At 34.1% G+C, this 13447-nt stretch overlaps 1 protein-coding gene across 1 annotated transcript; it reads right to left on the bottom strand.

Annotated features, from left to right (window-relative positions):
* Positions 1 to 53: 53 nt before the first annotated feature.
* On the bottom strand, positions 54 to 12458 carry klhdc2 (kelch domain containing 2). Its single transcript, XM_059353053.1, has 14 exons — positions 12365 to 12458; positions 8756 to 9061; positions 8584 to 8663; positions 7400 to 7517; positions 7158 to 7270; positions 5897 to 5981; positions 5635 to 5718; positions 5084 to 5164; positions 4569 to 4627; positions 3744 to 3853; positions 3586 to 3658; positions 2049 to 2136; positions 1912 to 1964; positions 54 to 1523 (listed from the first exon to the last, which is right to left on the bottom strand). Exons 2-14 carry the CDS (start codon positions 9035 to 9037, stop codon positions 1400 to 1402), a joined length of 1350 nt encoding a protein of 449 aa, XP_059209036.1. The 5' UTR covers positions 9038 to 9061; positions 12365 to 12458; the 3' UTR covers positions 54 to 1399.
* Positions 12459 to 13447: the final 989 nt, after the last annotated feature.

Below are 13447 nucleotides of genomic sequence, written 5' to 3'. Positions count from 1 at the left end.
ACCAACGATTTATTTGAAATTAAAACATGTAAATTAACAAAGCTGGACACAACTCAATGCATGGTATGCGTTTATTCTTTTGAGTATGAATTAACAGTTTACATAGTTTTCTACAATAAAAAACACCAAGGGAACATTGTGCAAACCAGGCAAATACAAACAAAGCCCGACTAACATTAGGCATTTCAGTGCAACGTGGCTCAACATCCAGTACACTCGCACGATTTGAAGTTATTGATTAATTAAATTAAAATGCTACAGGAGCCACTCATGACAACTGAAAAAAAGCTTTAAAAGCCTTTTTCAGAATAAAGAACCCACACATTTCCTCACAAATATATATAAATAACTATATATATATATATTTTAATATATATATATAAATAAAAATGCACATTTCTGTAGCTTCAGAGGAGATAGTCTGGCGTAACAAAGCACTAGTTTTAGGTCTGTGAGAACAAACTATTCAAGATTTGCAAACATCTGTATTAAAGATGTGAAAAGAAAAAAAAAATATCTGCACTGTTAAAGCAAACTTGCTCCATTTATTTAGTGTTAAGACATTAAACTCATAATTTAAGCTGGCGAGTGAAAGACCAGTGAAAACCACAATTTCAACAGGTGGCATGTGTGTTTGTTTTAAAGGATCAGGAGCCTGTTATATAAAGGGAGTTTATGGAAGTTTCTCCACTAGCCTCAATAACACAAGGTTTTTCCTCACAGGGTTTTTTTTTTAAGTGGTCTTCCTGAAAAAACTCAACTGAAAAGTGGGTCTTTTCTGTCCATATTCTGAGCTATCCATCTTGTTTTAACAACATTTTTGTAAATATTAAACAACACAATTTCCCTTGAGTCTTTAAACACAGAAGCACTTTTAAATTTCCACTGTACTTGCAGTCATTGGATGCCTGCAAATTAAGTGTTCTAATCCCGCACAGAAGTAGCAATCCATTTATCTTAGAACATGGAAATAAAAACCCAGGCTACTTTAGCTTTTCAGAATTATTAATAAAAAGAAGCCTCCCTGGAAAATGATGCTTAGCAAAAGAAATGGAACAAAAAAAGTATTGCAGGACTTCTGCCCTCTCATATGCTGTGCAGCAGCTGCACTGCTACTCCACTGAAGGTTCTACTGGCTTTGCAGGAGTTCCACCTCAAAGACAAGAACAGAAACGGTAATAAACAGCTTCGAGGATGGTCAAGATGTGAACCTTTTGCGTGCCAGACAGCAGTTACACAGCTGTTCGCTATTGCTTTGAGATTTTTTTTTTTTTTAATGTGTCCACACACATTAAACTAATGCTCGAATGGGACTACCTGCTTTGAGAGTAACACTCATTCATTCATTCATTCATACACGTTCTCCTGTAATCCTCCGGACATGATTGACAGCTTCCTCTTAGGAGCCCAGTGTGTTGACGCGTGCCATCCTCTGTTTGAGGCTGTGCAGGAGGTGTTTAGGCAAACAGTCCCAGTAACTCGACAAGCGCTCCCTGTGCTGCAGAACAGTCTCTATACAGAAACTGGAGAGTGGGGACAAATGGTAAAATGGTAAATGGGACTAATGTGCAAGGCAAGTTTATTTGTATAGCACAATTCAACACAAGGTAATTCAAAGTGCTTTACAAAAACATTAAAAACAGCAAGACACAAGTCAATTAAAACAGGGAAATGGAAATAAAAATACAAATAAGATAAAATAAGATACAGCAGGATAAGAAAATAGATAAAATAATAAAAAGCACAAGTCAAACATTGCGTAGTTAAAAAGTAAGGGCAGTAGAGTACAGCAGATAAGTGTTAAAGTTAAGAGTACGCTGCAGTAAACAGTGTTTTTATTGTGCAATTATGAGCACAAAATAATCAAAGGAGAAAATCTGAGATTCAAGTTTGAAATAAGTTCACACTCACCGAACTAGGGACTTGGGCTGAACATTGAAAACCAGTAACTCGTTGCTGTGAGCCTGCAGAATAAAAAGAAAAAGGAGGTTAATACAATATATCTTTTATTTTGTTGTTGTAAAAAACAGATATGATGTGCAGCTTACAGCTCTGTGATGAGACAACAGGTTGTTGGCACATCCTCCGAACACAAACACCTCTCCATCTGGACCGGAGCACGCTGTGTGCCAGAGCCTGAAACACACACAGCAACGTCAGGAACTGTTGACATACAGAGTGCTGGCTGACAAACACACACCTTAAACAGAACATTCAGATACTTTTTAAGGACATGGAGGACCCAAAACAGCAACAAACAGATCAAGGTGAATCACTGTGAAACACTGAGGAATGTATAATGAGAACCTGCAGGCTTTTTACAGAAGCCCTCAGGCAACAATTAAAAAGAGAAAAGAGTCTTGAATGCATAAAAAATTGACAATTGTGCTGCGTTAAGTGCACATGTGATGTCACACTTTCTCAAGGCAGGTGGCGTTGAAACAATGATGAAATTGAAATAGAAAACAAACATGTAGACAGAATGTAACCTAATGTTTAGTTAAAAAAAATAAAAATGAATGAACTATAAGAGTATAATTGGGCCATTTCTAACATTCTTAGGCATTTTAAAATTTGACCATTTTTGACAACAAAAACGAGATACTATGATGTATGACTTTTTAAAAAAAACAGTCCTTTTTGGATATCCCATAATATGATGTTTTTTCGCTATTTTTGTACAAACTATACTACTACATGTATAGTTTGTAGAGTGTAATTGGACCATTTCTAGCATTTTAGGCATTTTAAAATTTGACAAAAATCTACATACTATAGTATGATTTTTTAAAAACGAGTCATTTTTGGACATCCCATAATATGGTGTTTTTCTGTTTTTTCTGGCCATATTATGCTCTAATATGTACCAACAAAGTGTAGTTGACCCATTTTAAGCATTTTTAGGAATTTTAAAATTTGACAATTTTTGACAAAAATCGACATTATAGTATGACTTTTTTTTAAACCGGGTTATTTTTGGACAACCCATAATATGGTGTTTTTCTGTAAATTCTGGCCATATTATGCTCTAATATGTACCAACAAACAGTAGTTGATCCATTTTAATCATTTTTAGGCATTTTAAAAATTGATGATTTTTGACAAAAATCGACATACTATAGTATGACTTTTTTTTGAGGGGGTCATTTTTGGACAACCCATAATATGATGTTTTTCTGTCATTTCTGGTCATGTTACGCTCTAATATGTACCAACAAACTATCCACTTTTGGCCATTTTAAAATTTGACCATTTTTGACAAAAATCAACTTCATTTTAGGGGGTCATTTTTGGACATCCCATAATATTGTGTACTTTTTTTGCTTTTTTTGGACAAACTATACTACCACATGTATCAAAAAAGTATAATTATAAATTCAAGCACTTTCAATAACCCATGTCTACTTGTTTATTTTAAAAATCTTTAATGCCTCTATTTTCTTCCCTCAAATCCATAAACTTCAGAAATGTTAAACACCCATGAGAACCATGACCCAGATGAGATATCAAACCCCAGAGTCATTTAACTGAAAGTTAATCAACAAGAACACAAACATCAGAGTTCTCAGTAGACGAGAGTTTTACCTGGGGCTCTCTGTGTGACTGTGTTTGAAAGGCTTCCATTCATTCTTGCTCACATAGTACAGCCAAGCATCACCTGAAAAACACATCATCATCATTCTGTGAGACTAGCGGTCGTTTTAAAAGGTGGCAAGCTACTTCGGAGTAAGTGACAAACTCACTCAACGTTTCTCTTTCCGTGGTGAATCCTCCAAATAAGAAGATGTGGTCTGGTGACACAGGGGTGAAGGAGTGCCAGGACCGTCCCACGGGGCCCTGCTGGGGAACGCTCCTACAACAGGGACAGAGGGAAAAACACCAGAGCAAGGAAACACTTGAGAGAATGCTCCAGTATGCACAAATGGAAAAAGTGGAAGAAAGACATGTAGGTCAATGACGTGATCTAACAGCAGCGTCAGGTGGTGTAACCAGTAATTTATTTCCCATAAAAATCTGATCATATACAGGAAAATAAATGTGAACTAAAATGAGAAAAACTACAATCCACGTTTACATTGCAACACTATGGTATAGAACACATTTTTACATAATTTGTCAATTTTTTTTGAAAAAAATGGTTATATTTAGAATATGTTCTGCTCAATATTGACAAAATGTGTAAATGTATAAATACTACAAAAATGTGGAAAACAGCTGTGGGATAAGTTATGTCTTGTACTGATGCTTATGAATGCTAATTTCCAATAAAAAAAATATAAGACAAAAAAAAAACTATGTACCTTATGCAGTGGCACTCTCAATTTCGCTGTATAGTTGCCTATATAATGACAATAAAGGTTATTTGATTTAAAAAAAATGTATTAGATGTTTTTTAAATTTAAGTAATTATTTGTATAAGTCCACTTAAATACAATGTAGGTGGATGAAGTATTTAATATTTATCATTTTTTGTGGTTATACCATTTGACAATCCTTATTTGTCACTGATCCATGTATCTTTTAAGGCATGTTAAATAAAATAAAAATGACCTAACAACAACACTTACATTTCATGCCACTCCCATGTGTCCAGGTCTATGTAGTACAGGTCATTTAGTCTGTAGCTCTGTGGACCAAAGGAGACGCGAGATGAAGTTAATCATTTTTAAAAAGAACTGGTAGGTAATATCTATGGGCTGAAATATGTGCCGCAAGAAACTGAATTATTTATATTTATATTTGAATTTGAATTGCTTAACTTGAATAATTGCATTAAAAAACTGAATTTGAATCACATAATTTGAATTTGTATTGTTGAACTGAATCTGAATTGTAATTTGAAATTGAATTTATTATTTTGCTGAATCTGCACTCAATTCAAATTGAACAATACAAATTCAAATTACGTGATTCAAATTCAGTTTTTTAATGCAATTATTTAAGTTAAGCAATTCGAATTCAAATATAAATGATTCAAGTTTCTGGTGGCACATATTTCAGCCCATAAATATCGACCATACGACAAGATTGCTTTACAACTAAGAGGCTAAACATCTTTAATTCTTAGTTTTTATTTCCTTACCTTGTATCGTCCCCCAAACACATAACCTCTGTTACCCACTGTGGCACAAGCATGAGCTGCTCGGGGTGATGGGGTGTTCCCCTAAATAAGGCCAATCCAACAGAAAAGAATGAATAATGACTAATGGTTTTCAGCATTCAGTACGTTTACATGACACTTGAAAAAAACAGAATTATTGCCTTAATCAGACTATAACTGGACAATTGAAGTGCATGTAAACGTGTTAGTCCGACTTATGTCAGAGTTCTTCATCTCCGATTAGGACACACAGATAATGCGAATGGAATAGGATTTTTGCTGGCATATATATGGGACAAGGACAGAAGTCCTATTAGATGCCAATATCGATTTTTAAGCATAGCTCGATTAAACTGCGCGTGTAAACGCACTAAATGTTTATTCCAACATTTGTCAAAAGTCACAGATGATTATTGCAGGATGATACGTATGGATAAAATAGACGTTCCAGAGGATGAGGCTATTGGGCATTGAGTGCACGTGAATGTGTATGCTTGAGTTGTTTGAGGTTAAATGGTAGAGCATGTGTTTACCCTGGTGTTGGGCTGGCTCCAGGTGGAGGTCTCCAGGTCCAGGATGTGGATGTGGTTGTTCCAGCCTCGTCCAGGGCTGTCCCACTGCAGCAGCACACACAAAAAAGTTAAATGTTATAAAGCGTCTTTACAGGAAAAAGACACAAGATTATTAGCATAACTTGCTATGTTTAGTGTTTATTAACTAATAAAATGTAGGTTAGATCAGATGTAACATTTAAAATCCGTTTTTATCACGTAAAGAGGATTTTTGTTTACAGACCACAAGTGAAGATGATTCATCATATTCAAAAGTCCCTTGATGACATCCTTGAGCAGCATAGCCGTATCCCCCGAAGAATATAAGTCTGGAGACAATATCAGACAAAACTCTGTTATAATCACCTCAGATCACACTGTAATTACATATTAACATGTTCTGAATAATGCCAGATGTTTCACATTAAAGACAACGTGTTGAATTTTTGACACTGGCAGCTGTTAAGTAAACTGTAGTCAGCATCATGTTGCTTGCTCTCCGTAGACACGAGCAAGCATCATAGGAATGAACCAAAACTGATGTCACATACAGTCATGGCCAAAAATATTGGCACCCCTGCACTTCTGTCAGATAATGCAATGACAAATGCTTTGGTAATCACATGTTTATTTCTTTTGTTTGCATTGGAACAACACAAAACAAGCAGAGAAAAAAGCCAAATCTAATCATTCCACACAGGTGAGTTTAAATTAAAGGAGCATCACATGTTTGAAAAACAATTATTTCTTACAATTTTGAAAAGGTGCCAATCATTTTGTCCAGTCCATTTTTGGAGTTCTGTGTGAAATGATCAGATCTGGCTTTTTGTCTCAGCTTTTTTATGTACACACATGGTGCCTATAGATTCCTTAGATCTTCTAGTTTCATATGATACCAGTATCTCCAGTATAAAAACGTTGAAAATACCGCCGGCTGTCGGAATACTAAATATCGATACTTGGCAGCCATGAATAGATATAACATTACCACGCAAAATATTGCGATACTATGCTGTATCGGTTTCCCCCACCTCTCATGATCATGTGATTTTCCTCCTCCTCTTGATAATGATTTTGGTTATTATCAGGAAAACCATGGAAAATGTCTAGATATCAGCTCTTAAATTAAACTCTTATCAGCTATTTTTGTTGTTATCATTATATTTGTCCAAACAAGTACCTTTAGTTGTACCAGTAGTATTTATTTATTAAAATCTCTATTTCTTAAAATAATTTAACTGTTGAACTGGAATTTGTGTGCACAAAATTAAATTCAATCAAGAATTGTTTGGTCAAATAAAAGAAAATCTAAGTCTATTCATCTCACTTCAGTCTGCAACTGCAGCATTTTATCAAACCTTCCTCAACTTTAAGCTTCACTGCTCTGATTTTTTTTTAAATAAAAACATTTTTAAAAAGCCTAACCTTGCAGCGTTATCTCGACAACTTCCCAAAACGATATCCTGCCTATAGATTCAGTGCACAGACCAGTAGTCATCTCTCACCTGTTCTTCTGAACCCAGCAGCCGAGCTTGTCCTTGCAGGACGGAGGGAGTCCTTTAAGGTCCCTCATTTCCTCCCAAACAAGGCTGGGAGCTCTCAGGGGCAGGCGGTAGATCTACAGAGCACAGCACAAAATACAGCAGTTCTGAGATGTAATCACAAACAGATGGCTGACCTTCTTCAATGTCTTGTGATTAAAACATGAAAAAATCATTAAAAAAATAAGGAGGATGTTAAAGTGTACCCTGTTTGTGTTTCCCCTGGCGTGATGACCTCCAAATAAGTAGAGGACTCCATCAACACACACCCCACAGCTGCCCGACATCGATGTGTGCAGGTTTCCTCCGGCCACATGCTTCGTCCTGTAAAACGTTCTTATTAAGTCTATTTTGTATGGAAATGACAAACATGTAGGGCTGGGCGATATATCGATATAAAAGATATATTGGTATATTTTTAAATGTGATATGGAAAAGTTTGCACTGTGATCCTTGCTCCAGGCAAGCTGCAGCTTTTATTTAGGATACGTTTTTTATTTAAATGTGCACTTTATGGAGCTTCGATTTTTCGAAAAAAGGTACTCCTGTTGTTATACAGTATTTATGTTCACTTAAATAAGCGGGTGTAACACTCGCAAATGTAATAATGCCCACAAACGTAATAAAAATCTGCAGCTTTTAATGCAATAATTCCACAAACGTAAGACATTTTCCTCAAACATAATAGCTGCTGCCTACTACAAACATAACACGCGATTTCCCACAAATGTAATAACTGTTACGTTTGCAGGGACTTATTACGTTTGTGGGGAAGTGAAATTCTTCAACTTTCAACATTGTAAAAGTGCAAAATCCAGCTGCTGGCTCTCCGCTCCGCTATCACACAACGGATGGCAGCTGGATTTTTGGATTTTGCACCCACGGTCAGTATTAGTAGTTTGTGTATAGGCAAACAAACAACAACCACAATGACCATTATTAATTGCGTAATTACATTTGTGGGAAGTTATTACAATATTGAAAGTTGATGACTTTCACTTCCCCACAAACGTAAAAAGTCCCTGCAAACACAACAGTTATTAAATTTCTGGGAAATCGTGTGTTATGTTTGTAGTAGGCAGTGGCTATTACGTTTGTGGAAAATGTCTTACGTTTGAGGGATTATTGCATTAAAAGCTGCAGATTTTTATTACGTTTGTGGGCATTTCTAGAATTGGCGGGCGTTACAAACGGTTTGTGACATGTCATATTTGACTCTGACTGAACATTTGCTCTCACTTTATGTTAAAAATGTCGGGATAAATATTGTATATCGATATTCAGCCTAAACATATCGGGGTATGACTTTTGGTCCATATCGCCCAGCCCTACATACATGTAGTGCTGATGACAAAGGTATGATATGCAACTCAAACATAACAGCTATTACCATACTCCTGACTCCATGTTGTACGTCCAGATCTCATTTCTCGGCAGATACAAGTCGAAGAAGCCGTGGTTTTGAGCATTCTTGTACAGAGGGAGAGATTAATGCAGTTTCAATAAAGAAGCAAACAGCAGGAACGTATAAACACAGTGATCATGTTTAGGGCCTGTCTTACCTTGTATCCACCCCAAACATATATGATGTTTCTATCAACCACTGCTATGTGACCGCTGCGCTCAGCCGGAGTATCCAACTCAAACGATTCAGACGCTTCAGTGTCCACGAGGGGCTGATCCTCCACCTCCTCTTCCTCCTCATCATCATCATCATCTTCCTCGTCCTCATCCATGCCGTCATTCACCATCCAAGCAAACAGTCTCTCATCTTCATCTCTGTCCGAGTCGTTGTCATCCTCTCCGGCTGGCACATCTCCAATGTCTTCCTCCATCTCTGCCATGTCACGTCTCTAGAACTGTCTCTACTGTCAGGGTGAGAACAGACAGAGATTGTTTAGGTCGGTGCTGACAGTAGGGCTGGGCGATACATCGATATAAAAGATATATCAATATATTTTTAAATGTCATATGGAATTAGACCATATTGCATATATCGATATAGGGTTTTTTTTTAAACAGTATGTTTATTGATTTTCACAGCACACAGTGAAAAACAAACAAACACAAAGAACAATCAAACAAATAAAATAGAATATATAAAAATAAAATAAAATAAAAAGAACCCACACTGGGCTATACTACACTACAACTCGGCTCACAGACACAGAGAAAAAATAAATACATATCGACAGATGATTCAGAAATGATATAGATACAAAAATAAATGACAGTTAAGCACATGTTCCAGCACATGATCCAGTCCTATGTAAATCCTCGTGTAAATATGGTTGAAATATTCATACCAATGTATAACATAAAAGGGTCCCATATTCTATGAAAGGTGTCATCTTTATCACGCAGCATACATGTCAGATAGTCAAGAGATATATATTCTATTACAACCTTATGCCATTGTTATATCGATATAGTTAAAAAAAATGTCTTTCTTTATATATAAATGCTGTCCTTACTAAGGTTTGTCATATTTAGTTATTTTGTAATGTTTGTTATTCCTTTCTCAAATAAAAAAAGCCTATGAAATAAAATAGGCCAATCTTTTTCTGAAATAAATACATTTATATAAGATATTGTTTCATTTAAATATAGAAGAAGTAGCGTCTTTGAGTGTTTAGAAAAGCGCTATATAAATACAATGTATTATTATTATTATTATTTAAATGTACACTTTATGGAGCTTTGATTTAAAAAAAAAAAGAAAAGGTACTCCTGTTGTTATACAGTATTTATGGTCACTTAAATAAACAGTTTCAAAATAAACTACTTGTGACATGTCATATTTGACTTTGACTGAACATTTGCTCTCACTTTGCCATAAAAATATCAGGATATATATCGTATATCGATATTCAGCCTACATATATCGTGATATGACTTTTGGTCCATATCGCCCTGCCCTAGCTTAAAGGATCATTTGATTAACTGATTGCGCTGGTTATGTTTTCCCAATCTAATTTAGAAAACAGGAAATAAAAAAACGACCTACAGTCATGGAAAAAATTATTAGACCACCCTTTTTCGTCAATTTCACATTCATTTTTAATGCCTGGTACAACTAAAGGTACATTTGTTTGGACAAATATAATGATAACAACAAGTATAGCTCATAAGAGTTTAATTTAAGAGCTGATACCTACACATTTAACATGTTTTTTCTTGATAATGATTTTGGTTATTATTAAGAAACCATGGGAAATGTCTAGATATCAGCTCTTAAATTAAACTCTTATGAGCTATTTTTGTTGTTATCATTATATTTGTCCAAACAAATGTATTAAAATCTCTATTTCTTAAAATGTTTAGATACTTAAATTATTCTTGATGAACCAGAAGCTCTAATGCGTTTATTTGATCATTGTATACCTTCAGTTACTTGTTGGCCTTGAATGAAAGATTACATACATGTTTGTTGTGTAAAGTTAATCATAATATCAGTATGGAGTGTAAAAATATCATCACACGTTTTTAATAAGATGAATTTGACCTTGATTGCATTGTAAACGTATTACTATATTATTAATAAAACTGCAATACTGTATATTTAACTTTAACTTCTTTAAGAATGCACATGCTTTATTTTTTCTTATAATCATTTTATATTATTATTAATATTATTTATACAGATTTTTTTCATTTGTTTCTAATATAACCTCATATTAAATAGAAACTCAAAGTGTTAAATTAATGATAATAATAATACATTGCATTGATATAGCTATTTTTGTTGTTATCATTATATTTGTCCAAACAAATGTACCTTTAGTTGTACCATGCATTAAAATGAACAAGAAATTGAAGAAAACAATGTGGTGTAATCATTTTTTCCATGACTGTACATTCAAAACACTGGATATGAGGAAGTGATTTCCCCCCCCAGCTAATCACAGGAGTCACAGCATTGGCTTTTTCTGTGTGTATACATTTTTTTTTTAGAGTTTCTTCTTAGGTTAGATCAACAAATCGTCTTTTTTTTTTTTTTTTTTTTTTTTTTAATATGTGTTTATTAAATTTTCAAAAGACAAAACAGGAACACATACATGACAAAAACAAAACAAAAAAAAACATACATTTGGCTCACATACATATTTAAATTCAGATTTAGGCGAGAGATTCAGGAGTCATCCTACACAAATAGGATAAGCAAGTAAAACAAACCAAGTGTGCACTGCCATGCATGATACATTCACATGATCAAAGAAAGGGAACCAGAAACAAAAACATATCAATTAACCCTATAAAGCCTGAACCATGAAATAATTGCCAGAAAATTCAATTTTTGTAAAAACTGAGTGCTTATTAACCTGCTGACGAATTTTAAGAAATAAATAAATTGCATATATGAATTCTAATTTGTATCATATTTGATACATCAGGTCTTTTTGTGCATTTTGTTGCTCACAAAGTTTGTTTTTCTCGAACTATCAAAAACATATAAACCCTAACATTTTTAACCTATTAAGACTTTGACTTTTCCTTTTTCCTCAATCATGCAAAATACATATTTTTTCCATATAACACAGCATCATACATCTGCAGATATGACGTTTTTTAATGCAGCAATGACTGATCCACTCGTGGAACCTGCATATCATTTTTGCTACATCTGGTATTTTTGTGCAATTTGTTGCTCAGTTTGTTTATCTTCAACACATGTATACATCAGGTTTTTGATGATGTAGAGGTCTCAAAAATTACTGTATCTAATATGATACACTTGGCTTTATAGGGTTAAACGGTAGGGTGTAACAAATCGTCTTTTTGTTAGATAGAATAAGCTAATGCAGGGTTAGCTGGCAGCACGATTACTGCTGACCTACTTTGCTAGCTTAACTATTTAGGTTACTATAACAACGCTAGCTCTTAACATCGCCTTTGTCTTAGAGAGAATACTAACCAAAGGCCTCAAATAACTGCTTATTTAAATACAATATATAACCCTTAAACTACTTGGCAGGTCACCAATACAGCGAGCAGGTAACAGCTGTTCGTCTGTTAACACAACGCGTCCGTTAGCTGCACAGCGTTTAACTTGAAAAATCCGACGATTTGGTGTAAAAAATGCTCTAAAATTATATTGGCTAACGCTGGTGTCGAGACTAGCTCACATATAATTGCAGTCATGCGAATAAATTGTTTGTAGCCGTCGTTACCTTGTGTTATCAGATGATTGTTTTTCCTGCAAATTTCAAAAGCAGTCCGCCATGTATGTGAGGTCATCACAAGCTTCCTGGGGGCACGACCGGAAGTTGTCAACATCTTGAATCCGCCATCTTGGTAAGGTCAGCATAAAAGCTCAGCATTCTACAGTCATGGAAATAATTATAAGACCTTTGTTTTCTTCAGTTTCTTGTTCATTTTAATGCCTGGTACAACTAAAGGTACATTTGTTTGGACAAATATAATGATAACGACAAAAATAACTGAAAAGAGTTTAATTTAAGAGCTGATATCTAGACATTTTCCATTGTTTTCTTCATAATAACCAAAATCATTATCAAGAAAAGCATTGAAAATGGCTAGATATCAGCTCTTAAATTAAACTCTTTTCAGCTTTTTTTGTTACTATATTTGTCCAAACAAATATACCTTTAGTTGTAATAGTAATATTTATTTATTAAAATTTCCATTTCTTCAAATGTTTAGACATTTAAATTAATTTTGCAATGATGAACCAGAAGCTCTAATGTGTTTATTTGATCATTGTATACCTTCAGTTCCTTGATTGAAAGATTACATACATGTTCGTTGTGTAAAGTTAATCATAATATCAGTATGAAGTGTAAAAATATCATCACACGTTTTTAACAAGATGAATTTGACCTTGATTTCATTATAAACGTATTACTATATTATTGTATTAACATATTTCTAATAAAACTGTATATTTAACTTACCTTCTTTAAGAATGCACGTGCTTTAGTTTTTTCTTATCTTTTTATATTATTTATACAGATTTTTTTTAACCTTGATTTCATTGTAAACCTATTACTATATTACTAATATATTGTAACACATTTCTAATAAAAATGTCAAATTGTATTGTGAACTATTTAAGAATACACATGCTTTAGTTTTTGTTATAATTTTATATTTCTAATAAAACTTACAAGCTGTATTGTGAACTATTCTGAATTCAGAATACACAATTTCGTTTTCTCTTATAATAATTGTATATTATTATTAATACATAGAGATTTTTTCATTATTTCTAATTCAACCACAGATCAAATCGA

The sequence above is a fragment of the Centropristis striata genome, chromosome 16, assembly GCF_030273125.1.
Source record: "Centropristis striata isolate RG_2023a ecotype Rhode Island chromosome 16, C.striata_1.0, whole genome shotgun sequence".
In the NCBI taxonomy this organism is placed as follows: Eukaryota; Metazoa; Chordata; class Actinopteri; order Perciformes; family Serranidae; genus Centropristis; species Centropristis striata.
Note: the sequence above shows the minus strand (reverse complement) of the source record. Positions and strands in the feature narration are given on the sequence as shown.